Source organism: Onychostruthus taczanowskii, unplaced genomic scaffold (genome assembly GCF_017590055.1).
Source record: "Onychostruthus taczanowskii isolate IOZ18803 unplaced genomic scaffold, ASM1759005v1 scaffold26, whole genome shotgun sequence".
Lineage (NCBI taxonomy): Eukaryota > Metazoa > Chordata > Aves > Passeriformes > Passeridae > Onychostruthus > Onychostruthus taczanowskii.
The window spans coordinates 7,207,270-7,231,375 of record NW_024499906.1 but is presented as its reverse complement, the minus strand read 5'-3'; the positions used below and the strand labels follow the sequence as shown (position 1 = coordinate 7,231,375).

General features: G+C 42.1%; 2 protein-coding genes across 8 annotated transcripts in view; one reads left to right on the top strand and one right to left on the bottom strand.

The window, feature by feature from the left end:
* Positions 1 to 2,395: 2,395 nt before the first annotated feature.
* On the bottom strand, positions 2,396 to 20,257 carry LOC121337331 (histone-lysine N-methyltransferase SETDB2-like). Its single transcript, XM_041407392.1, has 14 exons — positions 20,119 to 20,257; positions 19,145 to 19,204; positions 16,773 to 16,895; positions 15,254 to 15,319; positions 14,576 to 14,678; positions 13,395 to 13,961; positions 11,745 to 11,864; positions 10,449 to 10,618; positions 9,522 to 9,744; positions 8,540 to 8,624; positions 7,511 to 7,605; positions 6,525 to 6,846; positions 5,799 to 5,887; positions 2,396 to 3,827 (listed from the first exon to the last, which is right to left on the bottom strand). The coding sequence occupies exons 1-14, from the start codon at positions 20,132 to 20,134 to the stop codon at positions 3,710 to 3,712; spliced, it is 2,157 nt and encodes a 718-aa protein (XP_041263326.1). The 5' UTR covers positions 20,135 to 20,257; the 3' UTR covers positions 2,396 to 3,709.
* A 344-nt stretch (positions 20,258 to 20,601) lies between these two features.
* Positions 20,602 to 24,106, top strand: part of CAB39L (calcium binding protein 39 like) — a 61,613-nt gene continuing 58,108 nt past the window's right edge. For 2 of the 7 annotated variants that reach the window (XM_041407234.1, XM_041407228.1), the window contains exons 1-2: positions 20,686 to 20,850; positions 21,960 to 22,084. The gene's annotated coding sequence lies outside the window, so the exon portion shown is untranslated. The other 5 variants (XM_041407227.1, XM_041407235.1, XM_041407226.1 and 2 more) reach the window with 5 other exon arrangements.

Genomic DNA, 24,106 nt, shown 5'->3' with positions numbered 1-24,106 from the left:
CAGCCAAATTAATAGGCATATTCTGGCTCATCAGGAGGCTACACCAAACACAATATGGAGCTTTTAAGATCAGTTCCCTATGTCAGCTACATCAGCTTTGGCTTTTTGGCACTACTGGCATCATTTCAGCTGGTTTCCCAAATCCCTTTGCATCTGCAAAGATGCAGATATAGGAGCTAAGATCAAGCCCTGTGTCCAGGCTTGCAATTAGATTATATCTATTAGCCAAATACTGCTACACAATTCGAATTTCCAGATCTATTACCTAGATTATACTCAAATGAGTCAACATGACTCAAGCACCCACAGGTGCATAAATCTTAAACTAGTACAGTCTTCCTAAAAGAAGTCTGTTCTTCAGCACAGGGAAAATTCTCTGTGGAGAATTTCCAAAGAAAGTCCAAAACCCTTGTGAGCTCTTCCTCCAAACTGTTGCGCTATCAAGCCATACAGTTCTGTGAAAGAGCCTGAAATTAATGCTCAGTGCATTTTTGGCAAAAAAAAAAAAAAAAAAAAAAAGGAAAGAAAAAAAAAAAAAAGGAAAGGAAAAAAAAAAAAGAAATCAGTTAATAAGCTCCAGTCCAGTTTCTTTTATACTTATGCTGTAAGTAATCTTCAGCTGTCTTTGCATTTGTATGCTTATCTTGGGTACCAATACTTATTACCATGGAGCCCTTATACATCCTCACATCCCTACTGTCCCTCCATAGGGACCAGCTTGCTCACTCTAAGAGCTGTGATTCACATCTCAATGCCACTAATTCCCATCAGGCACCCTTCATTTATGATGCCCCTGACAGGATGATGAGAAGTCCCAGATGTGTCATTCCACAGATGCTTTGAGTACTTCACTTGGAATATCTTCAGCTGTTTTTCCATCAGTGCTTGTGCTCGTTGCTTCTACACACTGCTCTGCTAAAGCACGGGTGACACGAGGGGTTGTGCTCAGAAATATCCCCATCTATGAGCTGTGACAAGCAGAGGAATGGTCAGCAGAGCAGAGAGAGAGCCCAGGTGAGCATTCCTGTGGTCATTACCTGCAGAGGATACTTGCAGGACACCCTCAGCAGAACATGTTCTAGCAATACTACAGAAGCAGGCAGAAATCACACCTTGTAAGGTCATTTTGCTCGTGGATAGTTATGATCTCTGGTCTGGAGGAGGAACATGAAGAAGCACCAGCCTGGAGACAGACCTGATAAACCCAGCTAGCCAAAAAGCCCTGTCTCATACACATGCCTTCTGTGACATTTACACTCACAGCAAGCTCGCCCATAGTTGCAGACCACATGGAGCAAGTAAGTGCTGCCTCTTTTAAATCATCAGGTCTGTTTTCCTGAATTAAGAAACAGGGCTCTTCCTCACTAGCCCAGTATCATTAATTCCTACCACTGATCTGGAATATATCATCAACAGCAGTAAAATGTACCTTCTTCCATCCCCCTTCCCCTGATGCTTTAAAAACATTCCCATCTTCTTTTCCACATTCAAGTCAAGCATTTTCTGCATTTTCATTTGTTTAAAAGGCTAATACCATTCCTGGGTTACCTGTGGGTTTTGTCATACACTTTGGCACGTCTCTGGTTAATACTGAAGGATGATACCCCAAGGCATATTCCCTCTGAGCAGAGATAGATCTTCAACGAAGCAAAAAGCAACTGGGCTGAGTGCTGTCTTCAGCTCACACAGGGGCTGCAGTGACGGAGGGGCTGATCAAGGCAAGAGTGGGTGGCTCTGACCTTCTGAAGAGGCACTGCACCAACACTGGGGTGACCCTGCTCTTCCACATTTATCCCTGAAGATGGGTGGTGAAAGCCCACACAAACCCAGAGTGTGATGACAGGTACCAAAGTCGAGGAGAGGTTTCCTTGCTGGATGTGCCAAACTCTCAAACAGAGCTGAGAGAGAGAAGATCTGAGGTTTCACTGTAAGCAGAATGGTTCACAGGTCTGTTATCCCTGTGAAAGGTCCACTTTTAACAGGCTGAAACTCCTTATGCATGATGAAACTTGAAAAATTCAAGATCATCAAGTGTTGCAGTACAATCCCCATGACTTTTAAGCTTGAAGCATACAAAACAAACAAAAAAAATCCCCACTTAGGGCCACAGATACCATGTTTGTCCAGTTACACAGCACAGATACAACCCAATTAAAACAGAACCCTAAGACATGTGTGCATAAGATACACACTGCCTATTGGCCCCAGGGCTGAGAACTGGTTCCTGCTTATCTTTCATTTTGCAGTATAGGCTTGGACATAACCAGGCCAAGACCTTCATTTGTTCCAACCATTTCTCTGCAAACCCCCACAGGAGCAGAGTGACATGGCGAGCACTGAGGCATACGGAAGTGGAATCTGGGATACCAACCATGCAATTAATACATGAATAGCGGATGGTTCTTCCAAAACTCATTTATCAAGAAACAAAGAAAGGTGCAGGTACAAGACTCAGGTTTACCTTCTCCAACAAAGGTACTTTGACTTCAAGCCAACCACTTTATCCCATAAATGACAGCCTGAGTGAACCTTTTTTTAGCTCTCATGTTAATGCCAGGGATTTCCCTATGAGCTGGGATGCTCTCAGTGTTACTCCTCGAGGCTGAGACACACTTGATCAACTGCAGGTTTCTGGTAAGTGACTGACATCATACACAGTCTTGTATTATGGTGCCACTAGATTTTGCACTGGTAACTTTAAATCATTATCATATCCTCTGCAGTAACAGAGCAAACTTTGTTATCAAACTATGTTAAGTCTTACTTTTGCAACATTTTTAATAAAACCGCTTTTTTTGAAACCTTTGGCAGTGGTTCTTCAAGGTCTGAATTGCTCACCTGCGCCACCTCCTTGCTTGCCCAAGGCTCCAACACATCCAAAAGCCACACACCTGCACAGCCATCCCTTGCTCCATTTCAGAGCCACCTCCTGCATCTGCACTCCATTGTCTCCTAATACAGCTTGTTTCTCTCTTACCAACAAACCATGTGGTAAGCAATTCTGTGGCCCACCTGTTCCATACACAATATGGCACTGAGATGAGGTACACTGGATTTCTCAAGGATTTTTCTGTGTGTCACAAACATGGAGAGGGGTGCAATCCAACAAAACCCAGTCATTTCTCTCCTGCTGCAGCAGGACTTGTCCAGCTCATTTTGTAGCACAAACACAGCTCTGCAGAACTGTTCTGTTTAATTCTCTGTTCAGGACTATCTGTCCCACCGGATGCAACAGGCTTAGGTGTATTTCAACAATTCCTAGTGCCCAGAGAAGCATAATGAATTAATATGAAATTCATAATGAAGTTCAGAAACCTGAGTTTTGCTAACTCAGCACTGTGGAGGGGCACAGAAAGCCCCAAGGAACTGTTGCTCTCATCAGTCATGTCTCTGCTGCAGATGGCATGGAGCAGGAATTCTTCCAGTACACTATGAACTTTGCTTGTGGATTAGAAGCAGGGAGGAGGAAGACCAGGAGAACAGAAATTACCTAGGGAAGGCTTGATGTCTGTTCTTAGAACAAACAGTTCTATTTCTGTAAACTACAAAAGTGACATTTAAATGTAAAATTTAAAAAATCATCAGGTGAAAGGCATTTTAGTTGAATGCAATTAGCACCAAGGACTTGCGGGCTGTTTGCTGAGCAGTCATCCCTTCCAGCATATAAATTCCCAGGTACAACATGTGTTGACAGTAGCAAAGCTTTTGCCTATAAGGTTTTTTTCCTGCACTTCTGAACTCCACAGTGACAGGAAATCTCTGTCTCTGGCATGCTTCCAGCTTCATAACCATAATCCCAGGTGAGTTCGGTTCCAGCTTTCACATGTCTAAGGAATAAAACAGTTAATTTGCTTGAACTAAGTGAAACAGTACCGTGCTAACAATTTGTCACCAACAACCCACATACAAATCCAAAAACTGCAGGGGGCTGGGAGCATCACACAGGCAGCTTGATGGGAAGGAAACAAGGCATACAAGGAGTCGCTCATGCTCCTTTGGCTATGGAAATTGCAAACAGGGTTGGAGTCTAAACAATGTGCTCTAACTTAAAAGGGAATTCTGGGGAACAAAAATTAAAAAAAAAACAAACAACCCACCAAAACCAAAGCTAACCAAACAAAAACCCAAAAATTAAACAATAAACAAACAAACCCCATCAAAACAAAAAACAAAAAAAAAACCCAAAACAAACAAACAGAAAAAGGAAAACCACATAAGTAATACATCTAAATGAATAACAGTTTTGTTGTTTTTCCTATGTATAGTGCATCACTGAAGTTTGAACAGATCTGTGCATATGTTTTTGAAGATTGTTATCTTTGGTCTGACAGGCTACCTTTTAATGCAATTGCACTATTTGCACAAAGCCCAAAACTCAGAATTCAACACATGCTGCTCATGAACCAGCTGCTCTGGTAGTAAAATAGAAGAAATGTCTAAGGCAGGAAATTCATTGTCCAAAACAAATGCCAAACTAAACACCTGAGATTATGATGCTGAGGAACAACTGATAGAAAATGTAAGAAAATATGAATATTGTGATGAAGGGAGTAATTCTCTGATGTTTCTCACTGGATATGGTATAGAGAACATCCAGTGAATTCCTAGGCAGCTGACTGACAACAAACACTGAGGACTTTTCATACAGCACATAATTACAGCCTGGGACTTGCTGACTTGAGTCATGTAAAACAAATAAAAAGGTGACTGGGCAAGTTCATGTAAGGCACACAATTAAGCTCAATGATCCAGATGAAGTCCTTAATTTAGAAAAGTTGTAAAAGGGTGATGCCCAGAAAATGGAAGAGCCAGTGAGGTGAACTCTCCTTCAACAATCTTCTTCCCTAAGTCACTATTATCTCTCTCCAGTAGCCTCAATCCTCACTACACTTCTTTGCTGAGTACCTGAGCAAGAAAGACTCTAGCTAAAACAAAACTCTTTTTTGGATGTATTTCAAAATATTGTCCTCACAGTTCTTAGAGACTCCTAGTGCAACCCACAGCATCTGTGTCAGTATGGACCAGAGCTGCAAGGCTCCACAGAAGCTCAGTGTTCTGTGGAACTGGTTTATTAGCACAAAGTCTCCCCTCTCTGTTCTGTTCTCACCTAGTTCTACTGTTGACATGCATGTCAACCAATTTCATTTATACAATTCATCTTTCCTCTCCTGGGTTGAGCTGCTGCCATACTGTGTCTCGCTGGTACCAGCTGTCTGTACCTCTCTTTCTGTTAGTCACTAAGGAAATATGTGCATCTTTTACTTTCAGAACAAATTTTCACCTCTGTTTATCCTATTGTCACATGCCCAGGACATGCTGGGCTACACAAAGTCCTGCTTGTTTTGACAGCTGTGAGGAAAAGGACTGAAACCAGCTTGTTTGGCCCACAAAGTGTCTCAAACTTAATATCCTGTTTAATCCTGCCCTATGTGATGCAGATCCAGTGGCCATTCCTTGAGACACAACAGTGGGATGAGCGGATCTTGGCTTTCCAAATGACCATGCTGAGTTAAATCTATTTCTCCACTGAAGAAGATTATCACTGAAGTGGACACACCAAAATTAACCTTCCCTACTTCACATTTCAGTGCAAAACTGAAGTGAAACTCATTAATCATAACCAATCACTGTATTTCTTCTGCCTTTAGTGCACAATAAGAAGTCACCTATAAGAAGGTATTTTTGTGCTTCTATGATCCAAGCATCTGCCCCACCCCCAGTGTAATTATGCTCTAATAAGTGGTGTTTTTTTCCTCCTAGTGCCTTGAATGAACAACATAAGACTTCCAGAAATTCACCTGTTTGTGAAGAATGCCACCCAGGGAAAACTCCTGTTGTGAGTTTCTACAAACACACTTTGTGCAAAGAGATTTGGGCAGCAGCTGTGCTGTAAAACAGAAAATCTGGATTAGAAACAGTCCAACACCACATTGTTGACTGAAAAAACTATTTTGTGTCAGATATCTGTCACCAGTACAGGCAGTTTCTTCCTTCCCTTCTCGAGCCCACATGGAAAGTTTATCACCCAATGCCATTGCCAGGGCAGCAGTGCTAGGGAGCAAGCAATGGATTACATGACAGTGTGCTGGCCAAGTACAGGATGTGAAAGGTCACTCAGGTGCATGTAGGAACATGTATGCTCATGGGAACAGAAGGAAGGTTTCTGCAAGATGCACTACTAATATCAACACCATAATACCTCTGCAAGGAAGAACAGTTTAAACATATGCAAGGGCTTTGCTGTAAGACATATTCATGCTAATGAAGAGAAATAAATTATTTGCAGAGTATCTGCAGATGTGTCTATGAACTATTTGTCTTAGCTGGAGGTGCTTGGCAATTGAACAGCCAGTGTGACCCAACCTACTGTCCTGTCACCTGGGGTGGCAGAGAGCACCACATGTGCCTCTCCTGGCATGCACCACCATTTTGTTTATGTGCAAGAACTTTCTATATTAAGCTTAAATAAGTAAATTATGTATTTGCAGAGGCAACAAAGAGAACCCATGCAATTTAGTACTTACATTTAGAAAACGACCCACATTTCCTTCTTTTGTGGCATCCAGTACATAAATATTTTCTTCATTTGTGTTCTTGGGAAGCACCCCATCACTCTCAGACTCCTCACAAAGTTCATCTTGTTTTGGCTGCCTGCTATTTTCTTTGCAGTCAGCTTTTAGGGGTGCATTGCTGGATGGCCTCACAACACATGTGTCACTCAGCACACTGTACTTGCCACAATCAACACCCTGCAGTGACAGACTCTTGCATCCTGCACTCTCTACACCAGCAGAGTCAGTCTGTCCAATTTCCATCAGATGTTCTTCTTTCTGCTGCTGGGTGGACAATGGACATATATGTTATTTCTCAACACCAGTTTAAGGCCAAACCCTTTCCCTTGTTTGGCCCCAAACGCTTAGCCACCCACTTTTCCCATATCCTCCAAAATCTAAGCAGCTTCCTTGCTATCTACAAGTCTGTAACACAATTTTTCCATGTCTGTCATCAATCCTCCCACAAATGACTGTTTCCTGCTGTGATGCCTAAAGCACTTGCTCAAGGTGCCTCTGAGTGACCTAGTGTCTCACTCTTCTCAAATCCCATTCCAGACGGATTTCTCCCACATAGAATTTTTTATTGTTCTCCACCTTAATTCCCAAGAGAATCACAAACTGTAATTAAGACAGAAGCAAGATGCATGTGCAAATAGGTTCAGTTTCACACTGCCTCTCCAGCTTGACGTCTCCCCACCCCAATATTATATCCTGTTCAATTTTTGTTGGCTGGAACAGGTACTGGGTGTGACACAGCAAGATCTGCAAGGCTGAGTTTCCCACAACTTCACAGTATTTGAGAAGCTGCTGTCTGGACAGTTCAACATGTCTCAACATCTATGGACAACATTGTTCTACTCTAAGAGCTGGCCTGCCCACACTGTCTACATTAAAGTCTATCACCTGATGGGACACAACTGTACAAAGCATGCAGTATATAGAACTCTGCAAACCTACTTTCTTTTCCTTTCTTGGTTCCACTGGTTAGTTTTGTTTTGCTTGACTGATGAATCTGAGAGCTATCATCTTCATCTGAGCTGGCACTGTGCACCTGTGTATCAAATGAAAAGGCTGTGATGTGCTGCATGCAACTCTGGGCCAAGAGGGCACAGCAAGGGGCTTTTAGAACTCCAAGGCTGAAGTTTCAAAGCTATTGTAATGCATAGCTGTGCCTGAATTTGAGAAGTTAGTACATTTACTGCAATGCTACGTTTATCTTAATTTCAAATTGTCCTTCATAATAACCAGGAAAAGAGTCCCCCAGTCAGTAAGACATGGAAATAAGGGCTTAAGTCCCAACAATTTCACCAGGGTTGTAAGTTGCAGAGCCAAATCCCAAACATGCTTTTTTTCACAGTTTCAATGAAATGACCAGATGTGGCAGAATTTCTCCTCTTCCATCACAAAAAGGCAATTAGTTATGTGACCTCTAGAATGGACAGCACTGTAAAATATTTGCATGGAAATTCCATGTGCATTTCTTAAGGGCAATGAATCCAGTAAAACCTGCAGCATAAGTTTACACCAGTTTTCCTCCCTTGCACGTGTTTGCAAGCAACACTTCACACTCGTGAAAAGTCACATTTAGGTCAGTTCTTCCAACTCTGCCACTGTATGAGAAAACTGCATAGACATTGTGAAATTCCCTTCTCTCCCTGCTGTGCCATTCTTTGGGGAGACACCACAAAAATATTATCACTCTGACCCCCTAATCCTGTACACAAGGGGTGCAGGGGGAGAATAATTACTTCAGGCTCTTGAGGAGTGTAAGAGAAGGGTAGAGAAGGGAAGGCCATGAGAGTAGATAGTGCTGGTCTGGGGGAACGTGCTGAAGGACTGATAATGGAGAGGGGATGGGGTGCAGCTTCCAGCATGACAGCCTAGCTCAGTGTGACACAATCCCATGAAGGTCATTAGAACTATCTAAACATACAAGATGAAAGTCAAACACAGTGGAAAATGAATCTGTTAAAGCCAATGATTACCATTTTTAGCTGGTGATTGCGAAAAACAAGTGTTCTAGTTCCAGGCCTTCTCACAGTTGCATTACTTGAATTCTTTAGATGAACCCTGCACAGAAAGGTCAAAAGGAAATGATAAAAGACAAACAGACCCATAAGTAACTCACAACACACATTTCTCTAACAGTCTTTAGTTCCAGTCCCTTCTCTAGAAGGAACTACAGCAGAGCCTGCAGTCTGGCCTCACCCCATGTTGTGTGAGTATTTTGTTTTTAAGAATTGAGAACCTAGGCTAGGTTCTCTAATGCATTTGTAAGAAAGCAGTTGCTCAAACTTTTTTGAGAGATCAGCAGCTGCTTTTACATCCTTTTCCAGCTGTCATGCTGAGAACCAAATTGTCTGTTGCTTTACTATTATTATATCAGATTATCTCAAAATAGAGCACCTACAGAGTTTTGCCTTTTCCTGCTACTACTTTCAACAGTTTTGACAGTACAGCTTTCAACTAGGAAAACATATTCACTGCAAAAGTGAGGTGTTGTCAGACTCTTAACTGGAGAGGTTAAGGTTTCTGGCAGGAAAGGTTTGTTACAAATAACAAAAGGTTTAGAGACTGGGAGCCAAGGGCAGAACAGCTGGTGGCTGATGTATTATTGAACACTTCAGCGCCATCAAGCATCTTTAAACCATTTGTTTCAAGTATTATTTTATTAATTCTTTCAAATTAGCATTCCCATTCATACCCTGAACAGATCAAGTACACCCAAGAGATGAACAGAATTTCTAGAAAATGCCAAGTAGTATACATATGTAAAATTAATATAGAGGGAAAACTCTGTCCCACTAGAAGAAATAACTGGGAATTTAAAAATAAGTTCAGAAAGAAAAAAACCACCATCCTTATATGAGGGTGGCATATGAGGACATACTCTAAGTTATACAACAGAATTTCTAGATTAGCAGAATATTAGTTTTGCTATGCTTAAGCTTACTTTGATAAACTTACAGAGTTGATTTATTTTCATTATCCACAGTCTGAGACAAAGATTCCTGATTCTCAAGAATGTCATTTTTGTCAGTCTGCACTAGTTCAATCACTGAGTCTGAACGATCAAGGCCAAGCTTTCTTTTTTTGGAAGAACAGTCATGGTCTCTATCATTCACTGCATTTTTCTCCTTCAGCTCTTCCTCAGCATCTCCCAAAACTTCAGCTCTGCTCATTAATCTGCCTGAAAGAAAAAGAAAAGTTTTCTTGTTTTTTTTTTTCTTTTTTAATGCTTGTTTGCTGAGTCACACTCACTATCACAGGTCAAACTTACATTAACAAACACAAGAGCATTACTTTGGAAAGCAAAATATGAATGCTGTCTAGAATTCTATTATGTCAATATAGGCTGAAGTACAAACTGAATTAGAGAAGGGCATGGCTTTCAACTGAAAGAGAGCACATCTAGATATTAGTAAGAACTTCTTCACTGTGAAGGTGGGAGGCACTGGCACAAGTGGCCCAGAGAAGCTGTGAGAGCCCCATCTCGAAGAGTTCAAGGTCACTTTGGTGGGGTCCTGAGCCACCTGGTCTAGTGAAAAGTGTCCCTGCCCATGGATGTTTTTAAAGGTCCCTTCCAACCCAAACCATTCCATGATTTTATTATTTTTACCAAAGGAAAATTAGCCCCAGCATAGGATGCACAGATTTGTGAGAGAGAAAGTCAGCAGCCTGAGATAGGTTTTGCTCCATTTGTTTGTCTGTCACCATCTCATAGCAGAGCTTTTCGAAGTTCTTATTCATATTGATCATATTGCAGGTTAAGATTACATTGACACACTTCTCTTCCAACCTTGTATTTCCCCATTCTCAAAAAAAAAATCCAGGACACACACCATGGGAGAGGAAGAATTATGCTACATGTCTTCACAGGTCCCCTCCTGCTACCTGAGTAAGTACAAACAAATGTCCCCTTGTCGATGTCATCCAGGCAGCGGACACCCCAGCCCTTCTTCTCCGTGTTGAACACCTGCAGCCTGACTTGAATGCCATGCTGTACAACTCTGTTCTGACACATCAGCTTGTCACACCTGCACAGCACACTACACTCATAAATCCTGTCAAGAGAAGAAAAGCAAAGCACAATATAAATGGATGCGTTAGCATAACGAAGTTCCTGTTATTAATTCCGCTTCTAAGCATCAACAAGTGGACTAAAATATAAAGACTGTGCCTAAAACTGGTTGTGCAGCAATGCTCTGAAGCTTGTGACTTTCTTGACTGCTGGTTCATTAATTTTAAGAGTCTGTCTGCCAGATTTTGACGTAAGTATACATACGATTACATATTGGTTGTGCAGCAATGCTCTGAAGCTTGTGACTTTCTTGACTGCTGGTTCATTAATTTTAAGAATTAAAATTAATTCTGCCAGATTTTGATGTAAGTATACATAAGATTACATACACTTTGGCATAAGAAAAACAAGTGCTATATTTTTGTTTAATAGGACTAAATCACACAGAAACAGAAATCCCAAAGAAGCACCTAATTCTATATTGGAACTGATTTTAGCAAGACAACATATGCCTGGACTTCACTGTAGCTGTCCATGCTAATGAAGCGTTTCCAAAAGGATTCATAATTGTGTTTTTTTGGGTTTTTTTTAAATCTGTTTCTGGGTTCTCTGACACTTCAATTCTGCATGTCAGCCAAAACCTAACATCCCACAGAGGACTGAAAGGGGCTCCTCAAGCCTGCAGATTCAAGCCTTTGGCTATTGCAGAAATCTACCTTGCATAAAATTCCTCTCCTAGACACCTGAATTAACTAGCATCTTCTCCAGGCCACCTATTAATCCACAGGAGCTGAATAAGAGAAAGGGCAAACACTTGAAGCATTGGACGGCTTTGGAGATCCTTGGAAGAGTCACCCATAAGCAAGTCTGGCAAAAGCGGCTGGCTGATGCATCTTTAGGATTCTGGTCACTCTTCACACTTCTCCTGGGCCTTGACCTAAGCTGTGAAAACTGTAGGATCTGCAATACAAAAGTTTTTTTTCCCCTCCTTTTATTCAAGTCACATTAATTATTTTTTATCATCCTGATCTATCACTAAAATTGTGACAAAAATCGAAGGTTTCAGTAATCCAGAAACTCCAGTTATTTTAATCCTGTGGCACTTAGACTGAACTATTAACTGCTGTTTTATTTGTATGCTCTTATTTTACTCCTGTAGTCTTTCTTACCCACTAGGAACAGGCCCCTCCAGTCTCTTGTAACGGTATCCACGGGATCTTTTAATACTTGGAGACAGAGAAATCTTACTACAGCCTCTTGCCGTTAGCTGTAGGCATGCACATTTTGACCTAAAAATAAGAGTAAAACATCTCACAATGGATTTGAAGCAGTATAAATCAATGATAAATCTAGGTAATTTGAAATGCACTTGACTAAACACACACACACACACACACACACACACACACACACACACACACACACACACTCTTCCATGTATACACCTGTATCCCCCTCCCTGCTCCATTTACTCCGCAAGGCTGTTTCAGGCACCTTTTTCCTTAGTCTCTTGGCTGGTTACCTGTGCTTTACAATAACCATGTTCTCTCCACCCCAACCCCATTCTTCTGCCAAGCTCCTTAAATGGCACATGCGAACAGCTGAAGCACAACAGAAACTTATTATAGGCAGGACACTGTCAAAAGGATGGAATGAATAAAAATCACCTCTTCTGCCACAGCATCCCAGCCTGTTTGTCACTACTCAGTTATCTTCCTAACTCATTAGCCTCCAAGAAATGAGGAATTTTACACTGTGGAAAATTCAAGCAGCAGTGCTTGTCTGCACCACTGTATGTCATGATAACTTCAAAGAGTCAGAGTGATTGTGCAAATCCTAAACCCCAAAACTGCAAATCAAAAGCATCTCAATTCTTGTGGGACTTTAGTGCAAAGAAGTGGCACACTGTGTGCTTGCTGTTTTTCACCACTCAGCTGAAACTAAATTATTAAAATTAAGTTTTATTATACCAGGCTGTGATTTCAAGCTTTTGCTGGCTCATGAGGAACTAATGTTGCACAGCAGCATGTGCAACTGCCCTAGCTTTCAATAATACAAAACAGATACAACACCAACTAACACCTACAGAGAGAGATCAGACAAACATCCTTCAAGAAAGTAGACAAAAAATACCACCAAACTTGCATGTGGTAACTGTGGCAGGTTTCCACAGTGTCTGTACCTCAGGGTTACTGGGATTTAGAAAAAGATGACAATAAGCAAGAGTATTGGAACTGCTCAGAGCACAAATGCATTGTGTAACCACTGAGTTTTGCAGTTTCTGTTTAGACAAGAGGAAGGACAACATGTAGAGGTTGGAAATGGGGACGTTTCTTTGTCTGCCCTCAGTAATCCTCTGAGTTCCAAATGATCTGATCCCTCAAGGCTGTCCCACCCCATCTACAGGATGCTATCTAACAGTAGGAACTGCAGCAGAAATTGTCAGGGAGGATCCTTCCCTGCCTGCCATGAAAACAAGCTTGCCTCTGCTGGCACAAGACTCTCTTCCCTACTCTTTTTCCAAAGCCAAGACATCTGCTTGCCAGCTCCACCTGGAGAAGAAGCACTGTCAGTTTGGAAGAAAGGAAAAGAAACAATAATCCACCTGTCGATCACTTCCTTCCCTATTACAGAAGGTGGATCAGTTGGAGCACCCAAGCTCTGCGGAAGACAAAGACACAGTGGTGTCAGTCAACACAAAGCATGGCACAAGATATTCCAGCAGTGTTGGTCCCGTTTGGTACTGTGCCTTCACACCCCACCACCCTGCTATTGAGGCATCGTGTGTCACCGGCCTGAGATGAGATCTTTCTACCTACCTATCGATGCAGCCATCTGTGCAGTCACAGGAATCAACAAACAGGCTGGAGAGATTGTTGAGATAATATCCACGCGGCCACGACGACTTCCGATACTTGAAATAAGGCAACCGCGCGTGGTCGAGAGTGTTACAGAAGGAGACGGGCACAGACTCGGCTCCGTCGCTGATATCGAACTCAAACACCAGGGGCTCGGGATTCACGGTGTTCCTGCCCAACAACACGTACGTGTTGAAGGAGAAGTGATCAACAAACAAGAAATTGCACTCTGTTTCAAACAAGTAGTTTCGCACGTCTCGAAAGCTCCTCAGACTCCGACCACAAGGAGCTTTGTAATTCACATCCAGCGGCTTCGAAAGGCAGTCTGCTTTTGCATGGCGTCTTTGGAAGTCAAACAGGATTGGGATCTTCAGAGGATTTTCACCCTTGTAGGAACCCACTGCTCTGTTGGCAAGACATGCACTAGAGCACTTGTGGTTCTGATACTGCACATTTAAAGGTAAACCTGGAATTTTGCTAGATGATTCTTTACACCCTGAGCAGGTTCTTTCCATGTCCTCTTTTTCACTATTTGACATAAAAGGGAAAAAAGAAGAAAAGAGCAGCATCTTAGACAACCAGTGCTGTGTTCAGTGTTTTAGCAGTTCAGTATTTTTAACCCCATTGCTAGAAGGCCCAAGGTTTCACATGATGTAATTGTCCTAACAACATATAAAACAAAATTCAGTTGCATAAAAAAAAAGCTTCTTCCCAGAACTTACATGCTAAAACACAGCAAGGAAATTGTTAAAAAAAAAAAAAAAGAACTATGTAGTTACCCCTGTCTTTGAAATCAGTACCTGAGGTTAAATACTAAACACAGAGAGACTTAAGTTACACACCTGACAATCTGCACACTTAAGAAAGCCCGAGAACTGATGCTTAAGTCCTAACCCTGATAACACTCATGAACCTTTATTCAAAACCACGCCCTATTCTGCAATATTCTCATGTGGAAAATTAGACAAGTCTATCCAAAACCTCAGGTTTTCCACATAGGTCAAGTTAAAAACATTTTCCCTTTGAAAACTTGCAGGATTCAAATTGGGTTTAAAACATTGACTTTAGAAATACAGATTTTAGAACTCTCTCAACTGCAGTAGAGAATATGTCAAATAAGAAACTGAAATGAAAGCACTGACCTGTCAGAAGCTTCTACAGTCTCTACAGCATTGTCATCTGGAAGAAGAGGCTGCAGGTTGGGTTTGGTTTCCTGTGCACCATCTCCATTCAACTCATCACTTACTGAAACAAATGGAATGTGAGCAAAATCTTCATCAAACCAGATTTCAATCTATCATTGAATTTACTTTAGTTACTAAAGAGATAATGAACAAAACACATTACAAACAAGGCATTGCTATGAACTACAGCTAACAAAAAGCTTGTTAGCAAGTGTCCTACTGAAAAATCTTCCATGTGGTTTTCAAAGTGACCAGAAAGAACACACACACAAAGCACATTTACAGATCTCCCTTCATTGTTAGAGACAAAAGGATGTTAAGCTATTACAGCCAGTGGAGCCATGCACAGGATCACTGCCCACAGACAGCTCGGGTTCACAAGGGCTTACTAGTTCAAATTCTTTTCCTGTGGTACAAGTATTATACACATACACACAAACCACAAAAACACAAACCCAGGTGAGGGTTCACAGCTCAGTACTTGAGGAAATTAATAATTAGGTTTTCCTCACTGTAATGCTAATGGCCTTCTCAGATCTAATTTATTGATTTGAAAGAAGCGAATTGAGCTTCGAGTGAGTAAAACAAGACAAATTAAATCCACATACCAAACAAACACAATGGAAATGCACATACCATTTGCCAAGGTTAAGAGATCCCCTAGATTAGCTTCATTCACCAGTGCCCAAGCCTGCCAGCATTCTATGCAAAAAAAAACAAACCAAAACAGATACTAAGTTGGATTTAAGTGATGATAATAGACAAACAAGGTATTAAATCCTCCAGAGACGCTTGTTTCTCCTCATTTGCTCACCTAGAGCATCACAAGCCTGATACTACTAGAAATGTGCTGCACCACAGGCCTGAGCAGACACATCCAGGAATTACAAAATTGTTACAGCTCAGAGCAGTAGTTGGCACTGAATATCTGTCAGCTTTTGGAAAGCTGCTGGAATGTTTCCAAACACACAAACTGGTGGCCTACAGTGGCAGCAATATATATCAAGACAATTTAGTGTAAGCTTCTACCTTGGTCATCAGACTGATCATCTTCAGGCTAGGAAGTGATGGAACTTGGCAGAACAAATTAATGCTACTTCTAAATTGGTGGAAATGGCCTTCAGACAGAAGAATGCAAGAGACCTGTTCTGTCTCAACCTCTTACCCCGTGCAATAAATACTACAAGCTGGCAAACAACTCTCAGCAAAATCCACTTTAATATTTTAGCTTGAAACCGTTACAGAACAAAGCACAGAAAAATTCAAACTGAACTTTATCACAGATTCATTGAGTCATCAGGGGATTCAAGTTCAACATTTATCTCTGCACTGCTTTGATATTTTGTTGTAACAATCAAGATGTGGGAGGTCAAGAACACAAAAAATTGCACTTCCAGTTTAGAGGAAGTGTTATATACATAATGCAGAGTGTGTGGCTATATTAGTTTAAAAGCATCTTACACCACTGTACATTTTCTTGCACAAAAAAACCCAATAAAATCCATAGACTACATTTATATGGGTGACTTAACAAAAAGAAGCAATTTTACTCAATTAAATAAACCAGTAAAAAGAAATCTGTGTACTGCTCCAAGCTTAAAAGAATTATGATTTTAGCGTATTTTGATGTAGATAGAGGAAGTTTATTTCCTTGAAAATTGGGTCCAATCTGAAATGCATTAGTATCACATTTTTCTACTATTGTTTCATTTTCCTACTATTTTCTACTATTTTTCTACATGTTATACTGGTGTCCCTGACAAAAAATAATACTGAGGTGGTTATTATCCTACCCCAAAACCACTCAATTCACTGACAACAGCTTGAAAGGCTGAAACTTCTGATGATACATGAAACACAAGGCACTACAGATATTTCATTACTTCTCGAAAATTAATATTTCAGTTTCATTTGCTTAAGAGCCATTCATTGTTGAAAAAGTATACAAGCAAAACAAGAAAATAGCCAATTGTACCTGAAATTACTTTTCTTTTTTAAAAAAGAAAAGACTTTTTTTTTAAAGTTCTTAAAACCACCAACAGCTAACTTATTAAAATTCAGAGATATCTGGATGATGGCAGATATCACACAGACCTACACAACGCAGGCCACAGCTACTCTGCAGTCCAGTTTGACCACCACAAGGATATCAAACCTTGGTTTGTTGCAGTTCCATTCTTGATCTTTTCCTTCAGCAATGACAGCACGCTTTGCAGCTGCTCAAATATGACATCCACTCTTCTACCTCCCAATTGTGTCCAAAACATCTTCACATCACCTGAAATGCAAATTACCATTTACAGCTCCTGAGAAGTCTAAAAAATACCTAACTCCTAGTGGACTATTCAAAGGCTCCCATTCATTTAATTTGGAGGCACTTCTGAAAAAACAATCAGTACAGCATGATTCCTTAAACCTCCAGAAGTCTATTCCTACACCTAATCAAGAAAGTGAAACAGAAGTCAAGTGATGAACTGGAGTGGCTTCCAATGGTGCACAATGCTCCTTCATGCAACTTTTTAAGCAGGTGACAAAGGGAGCTGTGGAAGCCTTCCTTCAGAGACCAGCAAATGAGTCCCACTAAAAATTAATCACCGAAACTCACAAAAGCGACACAGGAGAATATTTTCAACTGAATGAACTGAATATTTGACTTGACAAAAGACACTGGGATTTTTTTTAACAGCTGTAACCTCTCTTAGCTGCATAGGCTGACTATCCTGTCCCATCATTAGGTTTGGTATGTTTTGTCGGGGAAAAAACTTTCAAAATACTTTGATATAAAAGCAGTTTGATGAATTTTGTTCAACAAGGGGTATCAGTTGAAATAACTAACACAGCCCATATATCATGCCTCCTTCCTCTACTAGAAATATTTTGTTTAAATAAATGTTTTTTAAGCTACTGGTTTTTTAGAACCTTTGAGGTGCTAAGCCCATCCATGAAGGCTCTAGTTAAAACTTTAGGTGTGCATCTTTGTCAAGGACTGAAAAGGAAATCTGTTTCAGTGTGTCAAAAGATGATGGCAGAACAAAGAACCAGCTCTTTCTCAGTTTATGGTGTTCTTCAATGACCAAGCACAAAAGCATAAGCAAATCTGTTTTCCTACTCCATTTTAGAGGTGGAGTCCACTGTCAGCACACTAGGTTTTACATTCCACTTTCAGACAGCAAATCTCTGTTGGTAAATGTGCTGGGATGACGCCATCACAGCAGTCAGTCAAGAAATACTGCATTCTTGTCAGGCTCATAAAAAATATTCCTTCATTTTTTGACTTAGCAGAGAATGACTTCTGCCACCCAGGGTGCCAGAAGCCCAGTGATGCTATGGCAGTGTGGTTACTCTCAAAAGCACCATGACAGCAGTGAAAGAAGTAACAATCTTTTGTCACCACAACCCCTGCTGCTCGTGCCACCAGCAGCTAAAGGCGTAATACTTAATACCAACAGGCAATGATAAAAGTACTTTTCTTTTGTGAAATAGCTTGATTTGGCACTAACTCTCAACAAAATGTAATGATCTCTTATATTAACAGAAATTTTTTGAACATGTGGAAAGCTGAAAGTCCAATTACAGAAAAAGTCACATCAATTTTTGGAAACTTACACTACTGGTACAAGGGACACCACCTGCCCTGTGCCATTCCCACCCTTCTGCTGTCATTGACAGTATCACAAACTTAAAATAACAAAAGGTATATTTAATATTTGTGTTTAAAATAAAATTTTAGAAATACATTAAATTAAAAATATGCATGTAGAACTTCTAGTAATGAGTTTCTCCATTGCAGATTAAAACTGCTGTCCTTATTCATTACATGTTTTCAAATACTTCAATGCATTGACTAAATCTGGATGGCACTGGTGCATGGATTACTTCAGAGAATGGGTGACAGAACAGTTTCTTGTTTCTGGGTCCTCAGCTATAATAATGTGTAGGCCATAGGGAAATAATACACTCACCCTGGAAATGCCTCCCCAATTCTCATGCTGGAGCGCCCCAAAACTCCGGCAGCAAAAGCTCCGTTTTGCACAGAGAAGCAAAGACTGCATTTTTGTTCATAGCATAATTTTCATTTCAAAAAAGAGAGATGTCCACACCACTGATCTCTCCAGTGCTAATGCTGCTATCACCAATCACAGCCAGAAGGACAGGGAATGAGCAGACACCAGATACATCTAACATGTCAGCACTCAGAACCATCTCTCCAGCTGATGGATCAGGGTGTGCACTGGCATCTGGCTGGAGGGATTTTCTTCTCCATTCATAGAATCCTTGTGACCACATCTCTTTTTTCCCCAGCATTGTGCAGGGGAACGATGCTAGAGCAAGCAACAAGCAGCCAAGGTCAGGGCTACTTACTCCAGCCACCAGATAAACAACCTGGGTGCGTGCTTTCTGCAGCGCTGCTTACAAACCTCTTACACCATAAAAGGCAAAACTGTTGTCTTCCAGTAGTAATTTTCATATCCGAAGCAGTGCCAAATATACACTCCTCTTTCCCTCCATAAATCCAGATTATACTACCTTCAGTGCTCTCCTCCCTGGAACTGGTAAGATTCTCCTCTTCAAAGAAGTCACACAGCACTACGAGAGGTGCAGAATGGACAAGTAAGTAAGAAATCGGGTGAGAAATTAAAAACAGTTGTAGTTACTAAGATTTTCAAAATTTATACTAATAAATACTACAGTGGGTATCAGTGGAGGAGCACTGTGTGAAACATGTTGTGTTGAAACAGTCATTCCCCTTTCAAACACTCGCCCCACGCCTTGTCAAGAGCTAGCTGAGGAACACTCGAACAAGCAATGTGAGGAAATTTTTTTACTTAGGCCATTTCTTACTGCCCTTCAAGCATGAAGCTGCCACAAGATGACCCAAACTTTCCAGCACATTAACTCACAGTTGGGTTTTTTCCCCTAAATTGATGTGCTCAGTACAGCAGTACTATAACTAAATCAATTTATTTAGGTGAAAAAAGGGAAAGCTTTTTTAGGTAAATAAATTACTGAATCTGTTTCCTGCAAGATACCCTTCGCTGCAAGAATACTAAGAAGTAAGACAGCACTCTTCGACCACATTGAAGATTCCAAATTTTTATCTCCATGAATCACGGAATCAAATCGGATGGAAAAGACCTCTGAGATCACCCAGTCCAACCTGACGGAGCTGCAGGATGCCAGCTGGACCATGGCACTGAGTGCCACATCCAGTCTTCCCTTAAACACTTGCAGGGACCGTGACCCCACCACCTCCGCGGGCAGCCCGTAATGACACAGACAGCGTAAAACATGCCTTATTTACGTTAGCTGCTTCATCTTTTCTATGCTGTAAGCGAAAAAAGAAATCAACCCCAAACCTTGCCACTCATTCCGATACCTCATCTAGTTGAACGGGAAAATAGGTTAAGACAGTTGACTCCTAAAAAATGTTTCTTACAAGACTAATGGCTGCCCAAAACACGCATATACACACATATATATATAATTTTTTAACGGCTTACTGCTTTTCTCTTCCATCCTGCGGGGAAGCTGCTCGGGGAGCTGTCACCCGCGCTGTGGCGGCGCCGAGCGCGGCTCAGGTCGGGGTCTCGCTGCGCTCCGCCACGGCTGCAGGGCCCGCGCCGAGGGCCGGCGGGCAGGGGCCGGGGTGCCTCTCGGGCTCGGAGGCTGGCATGGGGCGTGCCTGCGGCCAGGGCTCGGGCCCCAGGTCACTCCCGCACCCCTCAGGGCCTCGTCCCGACCCCCACCGGCTGCTGCTGCTTCTTCCCTTCTCTTCCTCCTCCTCCTTTTCCTTCTCCTCCAACGCTGCACCCCGCTGCCGACCGCCAGGGGGCGCAACCCCGCCGGGAAGCGCGAGCGCCTGGATGTGGGCTGCCCCACATGAGGCGGGACCGCGCGCGCCCCGCCTTTCTCTCTCTTTCCATTGGTTGCGGCGGCAGGAGGGGCGGCGGCAGTGACCAATGGAGGGGCAAGGAGGGCGGGGCGGGGGCGGGACCGCGCGGCGGCGGTGGAGAGACGGCGCAGGCGGGGCGGGGGCACGGCCGAGGGACTGGAGGTGCGTCCGCCATCTTGGAGGGGGCGGGTCGGGGGGCGGGCTGTCCCCGGGCTGTGGGGGCGCCGGCGCCATCTTGGGGCCGGGAGGAGCGCGGCGTGTCGGGCCGGGTGGGCCCGGCGGTCTGGGCGGGTGTCCGTCTGCCGTCTGTTCTTTAATGTATCGAAAATTAAAGCGTTTGGTACGTGAGCGAGTTGCGTAACATCGCTGCTGGCCTCTGCTCTTCTTGCTTGCTGGTTGCGCTGCTGCCGTATGGAGCGCTGGATTGTCGCTGCCCTTTTCTGTTCGAAAGAGAAACTTTTATTTTATTTTCTGCGAAAATAAAGTTTTATATCTCCCTTTAAAATTTTCAGCTGCGTTGCTTTTGCGAGTGTTGGTGTTGTGGCTATGTAAAGATGTTTTTCACAGGGGCAAAAGTATAATTACTCTTAAAAACCAAGGGAGGGTGCCTTTTTTGCTTTTTTGTCACTTCTTTTTTGCCACCACTTTAAAACTGTAGAGATAAACATGCTATGCTTAAATAATTGCGAAAATATTTCCCATCTTGTAGATACTGCCAATCTTGTGGCGGGGGGTAGAAATGTGATTATTCTGGGGACGGGAATGCTGTGTTTATGTGACTTGGAGCTCTCATCTGACCCAAGATCCTCCAGAAGATTTTGATGTCCAGCATCTGCTTTGTACTTCTGTAAAACCTTTTAAATGTTTACACAGTCGTGCCTACATCTGTGGCTGAAGTTCAGCCCGTGAGAACTGCCCGGCTCCCCAGACAGGAGTGAGACGCCTCGCAGCAACATTGCTGGGAAAGAGGGTGGCTCAGCACTCCTGACATGCTGGCAAATCTCTCAATAAAATCGTAATTATGTTTTTAAAAAGAGACTTTTCCCTTGTAATTGTTCATTTTAAAATTAAACACGAGCTTTTCTTGCTCTTAGAATATTCTGCATTATGAGATGCTGCTCGCAGATTAATCTCGCTTTGCTGAATTATTAATACGTGTGCTTGTGAATATTGAATGTTAGGAAACACTTGTGGCTTTACAATTGTATATATGGAATAAACCAAATACAGAGAAGGTGGAGCCCTGGAAGAATTTGAAAGACCATGACTGCCTGCCTCAGACAAATTTTGAATTTTCTGAATGTATTAGAAAGTACTAATAGTACTTTTGAAACATGCTGAGTTTCCTTCATTTTGCTTTTAGCCTGAAACTGTAAGACAGGCTTTCTGCAACATAGCAGCATATTCTGCCAGTGAGCCAGTAAGCTCAGTTCTTCCCAAACTTGTTAGGTGGCAGAAGCTCACAAGCGATGCTGAGCTGACGTCCCAGCAGCCTGCCTGCAGCTCTCCTCCAGCAGCAGTGTGAGCTTCCTGGGCTCTGCAGTCTGGACCTGACTGAGTACCTGTACCCAGAGGTGAGGGCAGCGCTCCCACGGGGGGACGGTGAAAGGACCGGCTGTCCTGGTGAATGCTGCTGGTGACTGAGTCGCTGAATTAAGCTTTCATTGCATAGTCTGGTCATATGTCGAGAGTTAAAATGAGCAATTGCATGGACGGGCAGAGTGCAAGTAGCTCCTTGGAGTGGGAGGAGGTGAACCTGGTCCCAAAGGAATTGATCTCTTCTCCAGGGATAGTTTTTTCACCTTCAATGCAGTGGGGATTTGAGTTTTTCCTTGTATGACCAGATAGACTTGGGCAAGGTAGAGACACACCAGTCAAACTCCAGCAAACAGCAAAGCAGCAGAGCCACAGACTTTGGAAAACCATGGGCATTCAGAAAATGGTTTTTTAAAATTCTGATGGAGCTTTTTGTTCTTTTCTGGTGGGCTTGGCTCTTTGTTTTATTGACTCTTCTTAAAGTGCCATCATATCCCTTGAATACTTCTGCCAGCTCCCGCTCTGTCACATTCTCCCGTTATCCTTGGTGATTTAACTTGCTCCCTTACAGATGAGTGTCTGCACTTCATTCTTTCAAAATGCAACTTTAACATAATCTTCTCTTTTATTACATTGGTTAGTTTCTGTGGTTTATATGTAGTCTCTTGTTATTCACATGTCTATCTTCAATAAGGTAACAGAATGAGAACGGGCAGTTCTATGCAGATCATAGATAATTTCTACTTCACCAACAAAATGGTTTTAGCGAGGCAGCCTTTGGTTTATCTTAGAAATTTTGCTGTAACACATCATTATCTATGAAGACACAGGCTAATATTCCCTGTAGGTATGTTGCTCACTAATTGGACTCAGAGTATTTACAGGTCCTCAGTACGTTCTGTTACCATGTTTTGTAATTCTTTTGCTGTTGTAGATACGATAGAGGGTGGTTCAGATAATTTTTTCCCAGGTATTAAGTGAAAGAAAGGGGAGATTATGGGTCTCTGAGAAGCCTGTAAATTAATTTTGTTCTACCTCTGGTGTAAGCATGTTTGCATTCTTGGCAACTAAAAGTCTAACAAATTGTCTGTTTCAGAAGTAGAGGTTCTAAAATCATAGGCTGTTATTATAGTCCTAAGGGAATCTTAAAACACAGGCAGAGACTGGCTAGGAAAAGGAAAGGAAAAATTTGTGTCACTGTTTTAACAATAGACTTCTTTCATGTGGAGGACCTAGATGTCTGTTAATTACTAACTGGCTTGAGGGTTTTGGAATCTGGCCCAATATGCTGAAACTCTTAACCATCCACTGGCTGGCATTTTCTCCAAGGTCTGCATTTGGAAACTGGTAGTGCAATGAATTTCATCTGTTTATGTAGTAGAGGCGTTTTCAGTTTCAGCCATATTTCTGTCTTGCAGTCTCGGTGTTCATTGCCAGCAAAGATTCCAGGCAGCTGTGTGAGCACAGAGAGCAGGGACTGCTTTGGATGTTAGCTTATGTCAGACCAAGCTGAGCAGCATGTGTTGCCTTTGCTGTGCCACGGCCCCGCCACACTGATCAAGACCTAAAACTCTGCCCTCTAATTTTGAGTGATGTGAATGAATTAACAAGATCTGAAAGCCTGTGATTACAAGTGCACTTGAAAGGGCCTGAGATTTCTGGAAACCAGGCAGTAGATGTATATGATGAAAGGAATCCAAAATAAATGGATGCCTAAAACCCTTTTTATCTTCATTTTTCCATGTCAACACAGCAATATATTTATCTGAAATAAATTTTCACTGGTACTTTCTGAAGTAAGGCTTGTGGTTGTAAAGTATTCTGACCCTTTTGATGGCTCTTTATGGGTTTGCCTGCAGGGTAAAGTATGCACACAAACTGTTTTCATTACATGAACACGTAGGAGATGTTGAGCAATCTGCAAGAATTAATGAATTTGTGGTGTTCCCACTCTGAAGAGATGATCTCTGGGGACCCCTACAACTTCATTTTGATTTGCCTTTTGACTTTTAAATCCAAGTGTGGAGGCAGCTGCCCTTGTGGTGCCAGCTGATAGAAGG

Coding starts and splice junctions, on each gene's coding strand:
- LOC121337331 (XM_041407392.1), bottom strand. Junction 11,865..13,394: donor ACAGATGGCTGCATCGATAG/GTAGGTAGAAAG, acceptor TCTTATTTTTAG/GTCAAAATGTGCATGCCTAC. Junction 3,828..5,798: donor GTGGCATTCTTCACAAACAG/GTGAATTTCTGG, acceptor TTTATTCCTTAG/ACATGTGAAAGCTGGAACCG.